The sequence below is a fragment of the Brassica napus genome, chromosome C9 (genome assembly GCF_020379485.1).
Source record: "Brassica napus cultivar Da-Ae chromosome C9, Da-Ae, whole genome shotgun sequence".
Taxonomy (NCBI): Eukaryota; Viridiplantae; Streptophyta; class Magnoliopsida; order Brassicales; family Brassicaceae; genus Brassica; species Brassica napus.
The window spans coordinates 63003018-63015396 of NC_063452.1; the positions used below are offsets into that span (position 1 = coordinate 63003018).

The 12379-nt window shown below is 33.0% G+C and overlaps 3 protein-coding genes across 3 annotated transcripts; 2 read left to right on the forward strand and 1 right to left on the reverse strand.

Moving 5' to 3' along the window:
* Positions 1 to 25: 25 nt before the first annotated feature.
* LOC106440667 (probable chalcone--flavanone isomerase 3) lies at positions 26 to 1579 on the reverse strand. Its single transcript, XM_013882393.3, has 5 exons — positions 1329 to 1579; positions 1119 to 1202; positions 886 to 1044; positions 412 to 638; positions 26 to 306 (listed from the first exon to the last, which is right to left on the reverse strand). Coding segments are annotated over exons 1-5 (630 nt in total). The 5' UTR covers positions 1330 to 1579; the 3' UTR covers positions 26 to 147.
* Positions 1580 to 2650: 1071 nt separating this feature from the next.
* Positions 2651 to 5212, forward strand: LOC106444566 (phenylalanine N-monooxygenase). Its single transcript, XM_013886020.3, has 2 exons — positions 2651 to 4064; positions 4342 to 5212. Exons 1-2 carry the CDS (start codon positions 3114 to 3116, stop codon positions 4966 to 4968), a joined length of 1578 nt encoding a protein of 525 aa, XP_013741474.1. The 5' UTR covers positions 2651 to 3113; the 3' UTR covers positions 4969 to 5212.
* A 543-nt stretch (positions 5213 to 5755) lies between these two features.
* BNAC09G50070D lies at positions 5756 to 6881 on the forward strand. The gene has a single exon (XM_013886019.3). It carries the CDS (start codon positions 6137 to 6139, stop codon positions 6824 to 6826), a length of 690 nt encoding a protein of 229 aa, XP_013741473.1. The 5' UTR covers positions 5756 to 6136; the 3' UTR covers positions 6827 to 6881.
* Positions 6882 to 12379: the final 5498 nt, after the last annotated feature.

A 12379-nucleotide genomic window follows, 5' to 3' on the forward strand; every position in this document is an offset into this window, starting at 1 on the left:
TTAGTTAACAACGTTGCTCTGTGAATTTTATAAAGACAACCATTCAACATTTTATAAAGATAACCAAACACGATGTCTCACTTAAGAACGACATAATACAACAACATAAAACACACACATAGATGATATAGGCTTATATAAGGAGTTTTAGGTTAAAACTGCGGACAGAGAATCGGCGAGGGAGACGATGGTGGACGGTGAAACTCCTCGACTTCCAGACAAGTACCATTTCTGCATCATCCCTACCACATTCGCATTCTCTACTTTCAATTTGTCCTCTTCTTTACCTTCCGTCTCAAATCCAATCTTTACACCAATCAATAAAATAAAACCAGTTATACTATGCTGAGAAATTCACTGGTTATTTTACTTCAAAACAATTTAAAATAAAAGACGTTTAAGACATAATACCTCGCAGATACCATCTTTGGCTGAGAAACGGTAAGTGATGATGGAATGAGTCTTGAAGTACTTAGACTGAAAAAATCCTACAACTTTCTCGAGCTCGTTTTCTTCTTCTTCCTCGTACTTATCCTCAGCAGCCAAACGATCTCTCACCGAATTCTCTAGCTGCACACCGTACTGAGCTCCTTTTATTTCCTTTATCACCACCACTCTTATAACCTTTTCAATCTCCCCTGCAGCAATAAAATATCAACCGGACCGATAACAGCCGAACCGGTTCAATTTTGTTTGACTCGTATCATACCGAATATTTTATAATAAAACCGGGTATATAATCAGTTGAGCCGAAGTAAACCACACACACTCTTTTCAACATCGAAATCACAAAGCCAAAACCAATATTAAACCAAATAGTTTATCTAACTGGAGAGTCCTAATTCAAAATTGGTTTGCAACGTAAGATGGACTGATTAAGTTTACCGGAGGCCAGGGCGTCGAAGAAGTCGTCATCACCGGCAAGATCCTTTCCGGTCTTGCCTTTCCATTTGTCAAGATGGGTTTTAACATCTGAAGGATCTAAGTAAACTCCTATGGCCGTGAACTTCACTTGAAGGAAATGGATCTCGATGTCAGTGATGCCTACAAAAAAAAAGAACATATATATTAGTGAGCTGATATTTTATTACATTATTGTCATGTAAATGGAACCTAACCTTGGCCAAGAAGAGAGAAGGGCTTGGAAGTGATGATCTGTGGAGGAAAAGGAACCTCGTGAATCATTACCATCTCTGTTCCCACTGTTTGATCAATAATCACATGCACAGAGTTTAAGAAAAAAAAAAGAGTTTTAACAAAAGAAATATCTTAATTACTCAGGTGGACAAAATTAATTAATTAGCAAAATGCAAAGAGTCCATACTTACTTTCTTTTATTTTTGTATGCTAGAAATTGAGAGTGTAGAGGTTTATAAATCAGCTTGGTGTATCAACTTTTGATGATCTTACAGAAATTATTTCTTTAACGTTTAATGTGGAATATCTATATAGTAAGCGATCGAGAGACTGGTGGTAGGTAACATGATATCTGCTAACGTTCAAAGCTTGTGTGATCTAACAGAAAACGCATTCTTTTTTTTATTAGTTGTATTGTTTATTAAATGCTCGTAACGAATGTTCAACGATTCAGCAGGAAGCCACGTAATTGGGTTAACCAGCCAGTCCACTACCACTCGTTCTACCTACCAATGAAGATGGATAAATAAGGGAGTACTATCAAATAAAAGATACAGTGATTATTGTGGGTTGGATTTGCAAAACATGAGCCCAAACCAAGGCGAGTAGATTTTTGTAGTCCAGATGAAATACAAGTAAAATATAACAAAACCATGGGCCATCTATTTACAACTCGATAGGCCCAATTATTGAAAAGCCCCTAGTGTTTTAAACGTGACTCTACCTAAAAATGGAAAAGGATTTGATGATGCATAACATCAGCATGATCTAAGGCCACAGAAATGGGTAAAATCGATTGTAGGGAAGCCAAAATAAAGACCGACTTTTGGTGAGTTTTCAACTGTTTGCGGGTCCCACTGACACGTGGCGGCCCGCAATTGGTTGGTATTTAATTTTTTTTTTTTTTTTTTTTACTCAGACAAAAAACAAAAAAGAAAATAAAAAAAAAATGAAAAACCCCATGTGGGGTTTCAGCGTTAATCGTGCTCTAAGAGCATGATTACTGGGGATTCTTAGGGTGAGTTTTTTTAGCGGAATATAAGAATTCGTCTCTTAACTTTTAACTAAAAAAATTAAGAACCGGTTCTTAAATAAGAGTACTTGATGATAAGCAAATCAAACACGCCAAAAATGCCAAATGGTATACAGTCGTAAGCCGAAGGACTGACACATTACGAGACATTGAATAGTATACGAGACACTGACTGTTGTTCCTTTTATGACCGGCAACTAATGTACGAGACGTCGACTGTTGTTCCTTTTACAGCCAACCAGTGATGTACGACTCACCGACTGTTCCAAATCGGGGAAGTTTCGATCCTGTGTCTAAACTAATTCTTAGTTGTTTCATCGTGCTTCCCGGAAGGCCGAGAATTTCAATACTTAAAACGTTTTATAGTAACCATAACTGAACTGTTCGGGACCACAAGTAACCAATGGTGATGGTCTCTTAGAATCGAAAATTAGTGAAATATTTAACTCCATTTATAGAATAGAATACTATAGAATTTAGTACACCTGACATAGGAAGTTTCATTACGAAGGAAATTTTAAATGTTGCAAATTTTAGTTAATTTCATAATTAATAGATTTAGCTTTCTATTTTAATTATTCGTGCTTTGAGTATTTTAAAAAATTTATAGGCTGGCTAACTGAAATATATAATATGTTATGGAATAATTATAAAATTATCTGTAGAGTTTAGGCTAATAATATACATGCATTATCACCCAAGAAAAAAACAACTACCATGTATATGCATGAGATATTGACAAAATCGCGGATTCGTTAGAACTTAGAATGTTTTTCTTCCAACATGTAAAGCACATTTAACTCCCACCGATTACAACAAGAGCTAGTGCCTATATATAGCTAGCCTTGCTAATTCCTCATCACCTCACTTCAAAAACAAATAAAAACTATTCCATTCAAACTCCAACACAACCTAAGATATAATTTTCCCAAGTTGAGTAACAATGCTCGACTCCACCTCATTGCTTGCGTTTATTCTAGGTTTTCTCATCCTTACATTCACAGTGAAGCGTAAGGAATCGAAGAAAACCGTGTTGGTGACTTCATACACAAGAAACCTCCCTCTCCCTTCCGGACCAAAACCCTGGCCTATAATTGGAAACCTACCGGAAATACTATGGAGGAACAAACCGGTGTTTCGTTGGATACATTCTCTCATGGGAGAACTCAACACTGATATTGCATGTATCCGTCTCGCCAATACTCACGTGATTCCCGTGACATCCCCGCGGATTGCACGGGAGATTCTGAAGAAGCAAGACTCCATTTTCGCCACCAGACCGCTAACTATGGGCACGGAGTACAGCAGCCGCGGGTACTTAACCATTGCCGTAGAGCCACAAGGCGAACAGTGGAAGAAGATGAGGAGAGTGGTGGCATCTCACGTGACGTGTCAGAAGAGCTTCAGATGGACGCTCGAGCAGAGAACCGAAGAGGCCGATAACCTCGTACGGTACATCAATAAACTTTGTAAGGGTTCTGAGGGTATTGATGTTAGGCATGTGGTGCGGCAATACAGCGGTAATGTAGCTCGGAAGATGTTGTTTGGTGTAAGGCATTTTGGCAAAGGAAGTGAAGATGGATCTGGACCGGGGTTCGAGGAGATTGAACATGTTGATTCTTTGTTTAAGGTTGTAACACATCTTTACGCCTTTGCATTGTCGGATTATGTCCCGTGGCTAAGGTTCTTGGACTTGGAAGGCCACGAGAAGGTCGTGAGTGGTGCAATGAGGAATGTAAGTAAGTACAACGATCCTTTGGTCGACAAAAGACTCGACCTATGGCGTAATGGGAAGATGAACGAGCCTCAAGATTTTCTCGACATGCTTATATTGGCAAAGGACACCAACGGGAAACCTGCTCTGTCGGACGAAGAGATCAAAGCACAAGTGACGGTATGCATTTTTATCAACTTAATTATATATATACACACCACATAGTTGAGATTTTCATTTTTATACATAACTAGAAAATTTCGACGTTTTTATATATAAACATAAAATTCCGGCTCTTTAATTTTTATATGATATTATTCTTTATCATTTTTCTATAAGAAGGCTCTAAATAATTTTCCTTTTGCATTGACAAATTTTTTTACTTGTCTTTACAAAAAACTATTAATTTATGATCTCTAACATTTCTGGCTGTTAATTACTTTGTTGGATTGTGAAGGAACTAATGTTGGCGACAGTGGATAATCCGTCGAATGCGGTAGAATGGGCCATGGCGGAGATGATTAACGAACCGAACATCATGCAGAAAGCCGTGGAGGAGGTCGATAGGATAGTTGGAAAGGACCGCTTGGTCCTTGAATCCGACCTCCCAAATCTCAACTATTTGAAGGCTTGTGTGAAAGAGGCGTTCCGGTTACACCCAGTGGCACCGTTCAACCTCCCACACATGTCGACCGCCGATGCATTGGTGGACGGTTACTTCATTCCCAAGGGAAGTCACGTGCTGATCAGTCGTTTAGGGATCGGGAGAAACCCTAACGTGTGGGATAAGCCGCTTAAGTTCGACCCTGAGAGACATTTGGGCGATAACAAAAACGTCGAGCTGAACGATCCAGATCTCAATATAATATCATTTAGTGCAGGGAGAAGAGGGTGCATGGGTTCGAATATTGGGTCGGCCATGACGTACATGCTACTGGCTCGGTTGATTCAAGGGTTCACGTGGTCATCAATGCCTGGTGAGGATAAAGTGGACATTTCTGAAAGTAAGACTGACCTTTTCATGGCAAAACCTTTACACGCAGTTGGAACACCTCGTCTGGCTCCACACGTTTACTCTATCTAATTGAGAAAGTGAACATTTTAGTTCAAAAATGTAGCAAGAATTGCATGTAACGGTATTGGTTTCGTTCGAGTCGCTATCGTGTCCTTCTGTTGGCCTTTTTTTCGTTTCACATTTTTGTAATTTTTTTTCATGTCTACTATATTTTAATGTTTTTAGCATATCTTGTTTTTCTTTCTTTCACTAGTTCGTTAACGATGTTTTATTCTATGAGGCTTTATCAAATAAAAGTGGATTGATGCTTATAGATTTTGACCAAAATTATAATTACGCAAAAATTGTGATACCACAAAAAAGTTTAATGACATGTTGAATAATCAAATAAAAGGTATGAAATTAATTAAAATTGGGAAATAAAGATTGTATTTCTTTCTTTCTTTTCTTGATGCCTCTAAAATAGGAGTGTCCAAAATTTAAAATCACATATTTGACACAATCATTACGTGATAATATATTGTTTGTTTATCCATTTCAGATGGTTTAAAAATGAAAATATTGTTGATTCCAACGTGGATATATTTAGTTGACATGGCAAACATGTGTAAAGCACGACATCCACGTAGTTAAGCAGACGACTGTCGCGTGTTACTCTGAGACCGCCACGCACCCAAACCACATTCCCACGTGCCTATAGATTTCTAAGTCTCATGACCACCGTTCGATCGAGTCTCTGTGGGGCGTTTTATTACAATCCTACGGCTTAAATCAAACGAAATACTCCGATAGTGCATCTGTCTGAAATAAAAAAAACGCCGTTATTTCATTAAAGGTCTTTTAATCATTGACATCGTTCCACTGTTTAATAAGAAACAATCCACTACAGACTTCCTATCGTGCAACCAGATTTTCTTCTTTATCATACTCCCATGCAATGATAAACAACCAGTAAAACAAATACTTAAATCACAGTGCACCTGGACACAACCACAGCAGATTACACCTAGTCCACCAGTTCTCAGCTAATTAGGTCAGCATGTTATTTAAGTCATCTTCTTACGTTACACATTCATCCCACCGCTGGTTTTTTTCTTCGCCTCGAAACACTCATCGTTAATCTATCTTCTTTTCACAATATTTAATAATTCGAATCCGGCGAATTGTAGTCTTAGGTTTTGTGATTAATATAAATTTTATTGGACGTGAAATCTTATCTCACCGCCGCCGAAGAAATATGGCCTATGCAAAAATAGGTTACGGTGGTACTTATCTAGTGCACCGTGGCATATTGGAGTCCGATAACAATGCGAGATCCCTTCCATCGTCGTTTCCGATCAACCGCGATGGTACTCGCCGTATCAACGTCGGAACGATCTCGGCGTCTGTGGCGGAGGCGGTATCGGAGATAGAGAAACAGAGAGGAGGAAAAAGAAGCGGAGGGAGAGATCGTAGAGAGGTGGAGGTGACGCGCGAGAAGCTGGACAGGTGGATGAAGGAATCGGTGACGGAGATCGTGAAGAATTTAAGTGAAGCGCCTTTGTTAGTCCATATGTACGCCGGTGATGAGGAGAAGGGGACGGTGGTGGTGATGAAAGCGGAGGAGTGGGCGGCGGTGAAGGAGAGATGGGAGAGAGGAGAGGCGGAGATGCCGGATGGAATGATATTCGTGGAGCAGCTAGGAGTGGGGGAGGAGGAGAGCTGCGGTTGTGGCTTTGAAGGTGACGATGGCACGCGTGCATGGGGGTTGGTGGTGCAGGGGAAAGGAGTTGAGTGTGGGCCGGTTTGCTATTTGCTAAAGACTACACGGGTCGGGTCAGGGTCAGGTCTGAGCATGCAGTGTACCCATTTCTGCTTAGCTAAGGTGTCGAGTTTTAGGGAGACGAGTGAGTCTCAGCTTAGAAATTGTTGGCTCGTTGGAAATTAACAATGAAGACTCTGTGTTAATCATGTGAATAATCAAATATTGATTTGAAACGTAATTGACTGTTTCGTTGTTTATGTTTATGATGACCATCCATATATACATCTTGTTAATATCATGATATTGCCAAGTAAGTTCAACCCAAAGCTGGTCATTCAACACAAAAACAAGGAAAGGTAAGAGCATAATTAATGCGGATCAAAACATCTCTTTTCTTAAAAACTACTTTTATTATATTAGACTTTTTTTATACTCCCTCTATTTTTTAATGTTACGTATTCTAGATTTTTTACACGTTTTAATAAAACATATTAAATTTGCATATTTTTTTGTGTTTATCTTTGTTTCATAATTTTAAACCAATAACAATTTAGTAAGTGCAATTAAGTTTTTTGAAATTTGCAATTAGTTAATAAAACATGTCTTGAAAATGTAAAAAATGGATCTTTTTAAAATAATTTTTTTCCTAAAATATGTAATATTAAGGAACAGAGAGAGTATTAGATTAAAAATTATCTCCTAAGAGATCCGCATTAATCATGCTATAAGAGCAACATTATCGGTTGGTTTCATAAAATGATCAGTTACTTAAATCAAAATAATAATAATTAAATCAAATCATTAAGTTTTTAGAAACATATGGAACATGTATTTAGAACATGACATATGGAGATAAATACTTTAAGAGGTTTTAAGAGCATGATTAATGAGGGATATTTAAGATGAAGTTCTTAACAGAATATAAGAACCCCTGATTGGACTTACAGTAAGAAATATCTATTCTCTCAAGAAACGAACACAAAAAGATTCCAAACATCTTTGACTATCATTATATGTCTATGCAAGATAAAACTATGTAATAAAACAACATTTTTATATTTTTGATTTTTTCTTAAAATCTGAAGGTTAACTTGTACAAAATTGAGTTTTTTCGATAAATGCTCTATATATTGAAATTTACACCCTTTAGTGTTGCTTAAAAATTTCCAACTACATTATAAATTTGTAATAATATATGATAAACTCTCTTTCACGGTACATAGAAATCATTCTAATTTTTTAATAATTAATTTAACAGTTAATTGTTTAACAGTTAATTTAATAAAAGTTCATAAATTGCCCAAATGAGTGGACTAACCACTATGACATCTCTATTCTCTAGAAAAACGGACACGAAAAATATTCTAAACTTCTTTGACCATCATACTATGTCATTTCAGGATGCAACTATTCCATAAAGCAAGATTGTCATATTTTTGATTTTTTTTAATCAAAATCTGAAGGTTACACTCTTTAGTGTTGTTTAAAAATTTATAACCACAATATATATTGTATTAATGTATCATAAGCTTTCTTTCATGGTACATAGACATCGGTCAAAAGTTTAACAATTAATTTAATAATATTTTATATACTGCTTAAATCAGTGGAATAACCACTACAAAATATATATTCTCTAGAGAAACAGACACAAAAAAGATTCCAAACCTCTTTGACCATCATCCTATGTCAGTGGAGGATTCAAAAATGTCTTTTAATTTTTCTCTAAATCTAAAAGTTAACCCATACGAAATTGAGTTTTCGGTAAATTTTGTATATAATGAAGTTTACACTCTTTAGTGTTGTTTAAAACTTTTTAACCACATTCTACATCTGTATTAATATATTCTGAACTATCTCTTTCATGGTACATGACTATCGTCCCTAATTGTTTTACAGTTAATTTAATAGAACTTAAGTGCACTAACCACTATAAAATATATATTTTCTAGAGAAATAGAAAAAAAAAGAGTTCAAATCTCTTTGATTATCATCTTATGTATGTTCATGATGCATTTATTCAATAAAACAATATTGCAATATTTTTTAAATTTTTCTCGAAATCTGAAGGTTAATCCATATGAGATTGAGTTTTCGTTAAATGCTCTATATAATGAAGTTGACACTTTTTAGTGGTGTTTAAAATTTTTTTAACCACATTATACATTTGTATCAATGTATTCTAAATTCTCTTTCATGGTACATTAGTATTCTCTCTAATTTTTAGCTGTTAATTAAATAAAAATTTATATATTTCCTAAATCAGTGGACTAACCACTATGAAATCTCTATTCTCCAGAGAAACATACAAAAAAAAAATTCCAAACTTCTTTGAAAATCATCCTATGCCAGCAGAATGCAACTATGCAATAAAGCAAGATTGTCATATTTTTCTCAAAATCTAAAGGTTAACTCCTACGAAATTAAGTTTTTCGGTAAGTGCTCTTTATATTGATGTTTACACTCTTTAGTGTAGCTTAAACTTTTCTAGGCACATTCTACATTTGTAATAATGTATGATAAACCTCTTTCATGGTACTTAGACATCGCTCTAATTTTTTGAACAATTAATTTTAAAAAAATTTATATACGGCTTAAATCATTGGACTAATCACTATAAATATCTATTCTCTAGAGAAACAGACAAAAACAAATATTTCAAACCTTTTTGACCATCATCCTCTGTCAGTGCAGGATGCAATTATGCAGTAAAACAAGATTGTCATAATTTTTTAATTTTTCTCTAAATCTGAAGGTTAACACCCATACAAAATTTGATTTTCGATAATTGCTCTATATAATGAAGTTTTCTCTGTTTAATGATGTTTAAAAATTTCTAACCACATTATAAATTTGTATTAATGTATTATAAAATCTATTTCATGGTATATGAGTATTGTCTTTAATTTTTCAACTATTAATTTAAAAACTTCATATATTGTCTAAATCAGTGGACTAACATGAAATCTCTATTCTCTAGAGAAACATACGCAATAAAGATTTCAAACCTCTTTTACCATAATCCTATGTCACTTTTGGATGCAACTATTCCATAAAGCAATATTTTCATATTTTTAATTTTTTTTATCAAAATCTGAAGGTTAACCCCTACGAAATTTAGTTTTTCGGTAAGTCCTCTATATATTGAAGTTTACACTGTTTAGTGTTGTTTAAAAATTTCTAACCACATTGTAAATTATGTATGCTAAACTATTTTTCATGGTACATAGACATCGCCTCTAATATTTTAACAATTAATTTTATAAAACTTGTTTACTGCTTAAATCAGTAGACTAACCGTTATAAATATCTATTCTCCAGAGAAACGGACACAAAAAATATTTCAAACGTTTTTCACCATCATAATTTGTCAGTTCAAGATGCAACTATGCAATAAAACAAGTTTGTCATATTTTAGTTTTTTTTTTCTCAAAATCTAAAAGTTAACACCCCTACGAAATTGGGTTGTCGGTAAATTCTCTATAAATGAAGTTTATACTCTTTACTGTTGTTTAAAATTTTCTAACCACATTCTACATCTGTAATAATATATTTTAAACACCATTTTATGGTACATGAGTATCGTCTCCAATTTTTAAACAATTAATTTAATAAAAATTCATATATTGCCTAAATTAGTGGACTAACACTATGAAATCTCTATTCTCTAAAGAAACGGGCACAAAAAGATTCCAAACATCTTTGACTATCATCCTATGTCGGTGCAAGATGAAACTATGCAATAAAGCAACATTATCATATTTTTGATTTTTTCTCAAAATCTCAAGGTTTATCCTACAAAATTGAGTTTTTTCGGTATATGCTCTATATATTGAAATTTACACCTTTTAGTGTTGCTTAAAAATTTCTAACTACATTATAAATTTGTTTTAATATATGATAAACTCTCTTTCATGGTACATAGACATCGCTCTAATGTTTTAATAATTAATTTAATAAAATTTTATATACTGCTTAAAGCAGGGGATTAACCATTATAAAATATATATTCTCTAGAGAAATGGACACAACAAATATTTGAAAACTCTTTAACCATCATTCTATTTTAGTTCAGGATGCACTTATGCAATAAAACAAGATTCTCATTTTTTTTTTTTCAAAATCTGAAGGTTAACTAACCCCTACGAAATTGAGTTTTCGGTAATTTTCTTATATAATGAAGTTTGCATTTTAGTGTTCTTTAAACTTTCTAACCACATTATACATTTATATTAATGTATTCTAAACTCTATTTCAAGGTACACTAGACCCTGATCCGCGCGCGCGGATATGAATTTTCAATTTTCAATTATTTATTTTATTAAATGAAGAATTTGTAATATTCTTTCATATTATATTTATTAAGTAAATATTTTTTTTTTGCATATTAAACTATCTATTTTTTTACGAGTATGTGATATCATATAAAAAAATATAAAAATGAGTATATAGAGTTAATTAGATAATTGTAAAAACAGTAATTTTTCTTTCGTGTGCGATATCATATAAATAATGATCCGCCCAGTTAACAAAAATTATGATTTTTTTTATGTGTAATTTTTTTTTTTGACCATTTCCTTAAAACTATATTAAATTTTACATATTTTAATTAGAATATTTTTAATATCTTTACCTTTTTATTTGAAATGTAACTCAATATTTTTTTAAAAAAATTATAGCAAAATATTTAAAAAATATCTATAGAATTTGTTTGAAAAATATGAAAATTACACTTTAAATTAAAATTATCCTAAAATATGATAAGTTTTGATGTAAACGAAAACTCAAATTATGTCAAAAATAATTATATTCAATGATAATAACAATTTAAATTGATTATTTTTTTAAAAAAATACATTTACAAAAATCTTGTTTGAAAGAAAATTCATTTATCTTTCAAATATAAAATAAAAATATTATAATTAAATGATAAAAATATAAATAAAAACCATAAATTTAGCAAATGACAACTGAGTTATATTATGCTAAAAATTTTTTTCTAACAATTTAGCAAATGACAAATGAGTTATGAGCAAATAATACCATATAATTTTTAAAAATATAGCCATTCTTAAATATTTTTTGAATAAATAATTATTTTTAAATTTAATCAAGTGAAAATAATATCCGTACAATTGTGTGAGTCAAATTCTAATTTTATTGATGCATGTTATATATTAGTGTTGTATGTTTTAGGTAACATTTTAATGATGCGCATTTTTTAAAATCTCCTTTATTAAAATTATGCACGTAAGGATAGCTCATGAGTTCTTTTGGTTGATTAAATGACATTATGTCCGAATTTATTTAATAATATTTAATTAAGGTAACTGAAAAAACAAGTAATAAATTAGGCAGTTTTATTCGTTTTAGGATATTTCATAAATGCAACTGAAAAAGACAAGCAAACAAAACCTCTTTGCCCATCATCCTATGTCACTTTAGGATGCAACTATTCCACTATAACATCTCTATTCTCTAAAAAACGGACACGAAAAACATTCTAAACCTCTTTGACCATCATCTTATGTCACTTTAGGATGCAACTATTCCATAAAGCAAGATTGTCATATTTTTGAATTTTTATCAAAATTTGAAGGTTACACTTTTTAGTGTTGTTTAAAAATTTATAACCACATTATAAATTGCATTAATGTATGTTAAATTTTCTTTCATGATACATAGTCATCGCTCAAAAGTTTAACAATTAATTTAATAAAACTTTATATACTGCTT